Genomic DNA, 3571 nt, shown 5'->3' with positions numbered 1-3571 from the left:
TCCGTAGTGATACTGCCTCGGAAACCCAAGGAGGGGTCGCTATGAGTCGGGGCCGACTTGACGGCACATAACAACAACAACAACAACAACAAAGACAAGGTGTGTGGGGGGGAGCCTTGGTAGCACAGTAGTCGAGCCCTGAGCTGCTAACCGAAAGCTTGATTGTTCTAACTCACTAGCAACTCCACAGAAGAAAGATGTGGCAATCTACTTTTGTAGATTTATAGCCTCGGAAACCCTATGGGCAGTTCTATTCCTATAAAGGCTGTGTAAGTTGGAATCGACTCAACAGCAGTGGGCTTAGGTTATTTTGAACAAAGACAAGTCTATGGGTGACGCAAAAGGTTAACATGCTTGACTGCTAACAAGGGCTGGTGATTCGAGTCCACCCAGAGTCACCTCAGAAGTAAGAGGCCTGCTGATCTACTTGCAAAACATCAGCCACTGAAAACCCCATGGAGCACAGTGCTGCTCTGGCACACATTGGATCACCATGAGTCGGAGTTGACTTGACAACTTTTTTTTCTTTTTTTAACTTGGACAAGAGCTTTCTGAGGGCTCTCTCCAAATTCCATTATTTTATGAGTCTCTCCACACTGACTGATGGGAATAAGAAGTATCCCCTGTGTGAACCACAAGAATTGTATAGTGAACATAGATCTTGACCTGTTGCTGGCTGTGTGTGTGTGGCAGGACTGCAATTCCTGTAGCGATGAGTCCTCATGAGCAGAAGCAGAAATCTCACCCCAGTTTTGCTCACACTACCACTGTCTTCGTTTAATGCTTTTCCTAAAGCAATCTTACATGCTTTGCTATTTTGATTAAAAGTATTTTGAATTGGAGTGTCACAGAAAGAACAATGGAGAAGGGATCAGAGGATCTTTGCTCCTTAATTAGTAGCATCACTTATAAGCACTCTAGGCCTTAGTTTCAACTTCTATAAAATGAGAGTAAGGATAACTGCCCCATTGTCCACCCCAATCTGTTGAGAGAAATAAACTAAATGGTGTAGGTGGTAACACCCAACCTTCTGATTAGGCCTGCTTACGGTCTACCATTGCTGTGATTGTCCCTCTGAGGGTTTGCTCCTCTCTCCAACCTGTTGGACCAGTCAAACCTCTCTAAAAATATCCCAGCACAGCCACTCAGGAATACTATTCTTTAATGATGCAAATGTTTGGTTTTTTAAAGCTGTTGTATCTCAAAAGTATAAATTACAGTATTATCTTTCTCCAAAATTTCTTGCACAACAGAATAACATGCTATTTATTCTTAGGGCTACCTGGAGCCCCAGGAAATCCAGGGGAAAAAGGAGAAAAGGGTGACTCTGGTGAACTGGGCTTGATGGGAAACCAGGGCCCACCGGGGCAGAAGGGCGAGAAGGGGGACAAAGGGGACGTGTCCAACGACGTGCTCCTGGCAGGTAAGAGGCTCATTCTCTGGCTGCCTTTGAGGCACATGCACCCCGAAACCTACCTGCTTTCAATCCAAGAGCTGCTGTGTGTCTTATCTCCTTGTTTGCCTTTCGTGACCTGTTTTGCAGCATGCTGTAGGACTCTGACTCTGTGCTTTCAAAAAGTATGAAACTGTGTATACTCCAGTATGGGCAAGGCCAAATCTGGGCTCCAAGCATAATTCATTTACATAATTCAGGTCTAAAAATCATGTTTGGGTTGGAATAGGATGAAGGAAGCTTCCTGTTTCCAAATATCCATTTAAATCCAGCACATTCTAGAACAGGACAAGTAAGTAACTTCAGGTACCTCGGAGGAAATGCAGAGAAGACATGCCTTTTCTTCATGGCAAAGGGAGAGCCATTCTCAGGCCCGTATCCTAAGCTTTTGACACAAAATTAGGGGCAAGATTTGGTTGCTGATTTTCTTTCTTCTGGACTTTCTTCTGGTTTAAAGCAAATATTTGGTGTCTGTGAGGGAAGGAACACTCTTGTGGCACAGTGGTTAAAGCATTCAGCTGCTACCCAAAAGGTCAGTCTCGAACCCACCAGCCACTCCATGGGAGAAAGATGTGGCAGTCTGCTTCTGTAAAGATTTACAGCCTTGGAAACTCTGTGGGGGCAGTTTTACTCTGTCCCATAGAGTCTTGATAAGTGGGCTTGGTGTGGTTTTAGGTGATTCCCTCACCTAAAAGGAGCCTTGGTGGGTGCAGTGGTTAAAGCGCTTGGCTATTAACCAAAAGGTTGATGGTTCAAACCCATCAATAGCTCTGTGGGAGAAAGATGTGGCAATCTGCTTCCGTAAGGATCACAGCTTTGGAAACCCTGGCTTATAGGGTCACAATGAGTTGGAACTGACTCCACGGCAGTAGGTTTGGTCTTTTGGTTTTATGGGGAAAGGGTTAAGGGGCAGCAAGTGCCACACAGAAATCACATGATGGAAAGTAGGGGAAGTGGCTGATTGTAATAAGGGAGGAGAGGAAGCAGAAAAATTTTTAAAGCACAGTACTTAGCAGATAGTTTATGTCATAAAAACAACTATCCTATTAATGTATTCAATAAGCATTATTGAATATAGAGCATAGCTTTTATGAATCAGCAACTGTGCTAGTAGCTGGAAATATGAAAATTAATAAGATATGATTACATGTCCTCAAGTAGTTTGAATGATAGATGTTCAAAATAATGACCCTAAATAACTCACCCATCCAATCATGCATCCATCCATTCAACATTTATTGAGCACCTACAATTTCCCAGGCACTGTTAAACCAAAGCATCAAGGAAGGATTAAATTTTGTTCAGCATGCTTTGTTTCCTAAAAAGGGGAAGTTGCTATGCAAATTCCCTAAAATTTAAAATATGTTCTGATGGGATAGTGTACATGAATAAACTTTGAAAATATAAGACCATGTTGTACTTCAGTTATATGGAAAATCTGCACATCCAGAATACCATATTCCCCTATTCTGCTGAACAAGTGAGGAGTGACAATAAACCATTCCAAAAAGCACCATCCCTGAGTGTACACCAATTCAAGAGACCAGAGCTGAGTGTGTTCACTGGGCAGAGAGGAGAGAAGGTGTGGGAGGGTTGGATAATGTCTGCTCTCTGGCCTACAGATGTCTGGCCCATATGTCCCCTACCTGCTGACTTTAGAGAGACTGGTCTGGCTGGAAAGAGGAAGCTAAAGAGACCTCAGATCACTAGTCTCAGTGCAGGACAGGAGGGTAGAACCAAAGGATTGAACAATTTAGCCAAGTAATATCTTAATGGAAGCTCCAGAACCAATGGCCCCTGCAAAGGCCAACACACACATTAGCCACCTGAAGCTAGAGGAATGGCTGCAGACAGATGTGTAGGATTACACACAACAACATGCACACAAGTGCTAAAGTACCATTACTTCTGGGAAGGCAGAAGCTTAGAGAGAGCCCTTTTCCCTCCTGTGAAACCCAATCTCCGTTGTTGTTGCTATGTGCCATCGAGCTGAACCTGACTCATAGCGATCCCTCTTTAGGTTTCTGAGGCAGTATCACTATGGAAGTAGATTGCCCCATCTTCCTTCCAAGGAGTGGCTGGTGGGTTTGAACCACCAGCCTTCTGGTTAGCAATCAA

General features: G+C 43.9%; 1 protein-coding gene across 1 annotated transcript in view; it reads left to right on the top strand.

The window, feature by feature from the left end:
• The window catches only part of GLDN (gliomedin), an 88102-nt gene that overhangs the window by 71520 nt on the left and 13011 nt on the right, over nucleotides 1-3571 (top strand). The window contains exon 5 of the mRNA XM_007935176.2: nucleotides 1277-1423. Coding sequence (XP_007933367.1) covers nucleotides 1277-1423 — 147 coding nt within the window. The remainder of the gene's footprint in view (nucleotides 1-1276; nucleotides 1424-3571) is intronic.

Source organism: Orycteropus afer, unplaced genomic scaffold, assembly GCF_000298275.1.
Source record: "Orycteropus afer afer isolate SDZICR_OR568_19922 unplaced genomic scaffold, OryAfe1.0 scaffold00026, whole genome shotgun sequence".
NCBI lineage: Eukaryota > Metazoa > Chordata > Mammalia > Tubulidentata > Orycteropodidae > Orycteropus > Orycteropus afer.
The sequence above is the reverse complement of the archived record's forward strand: the minus strand, read 5'-3'. Positions and strand labels throughout refer to the sequence as shown.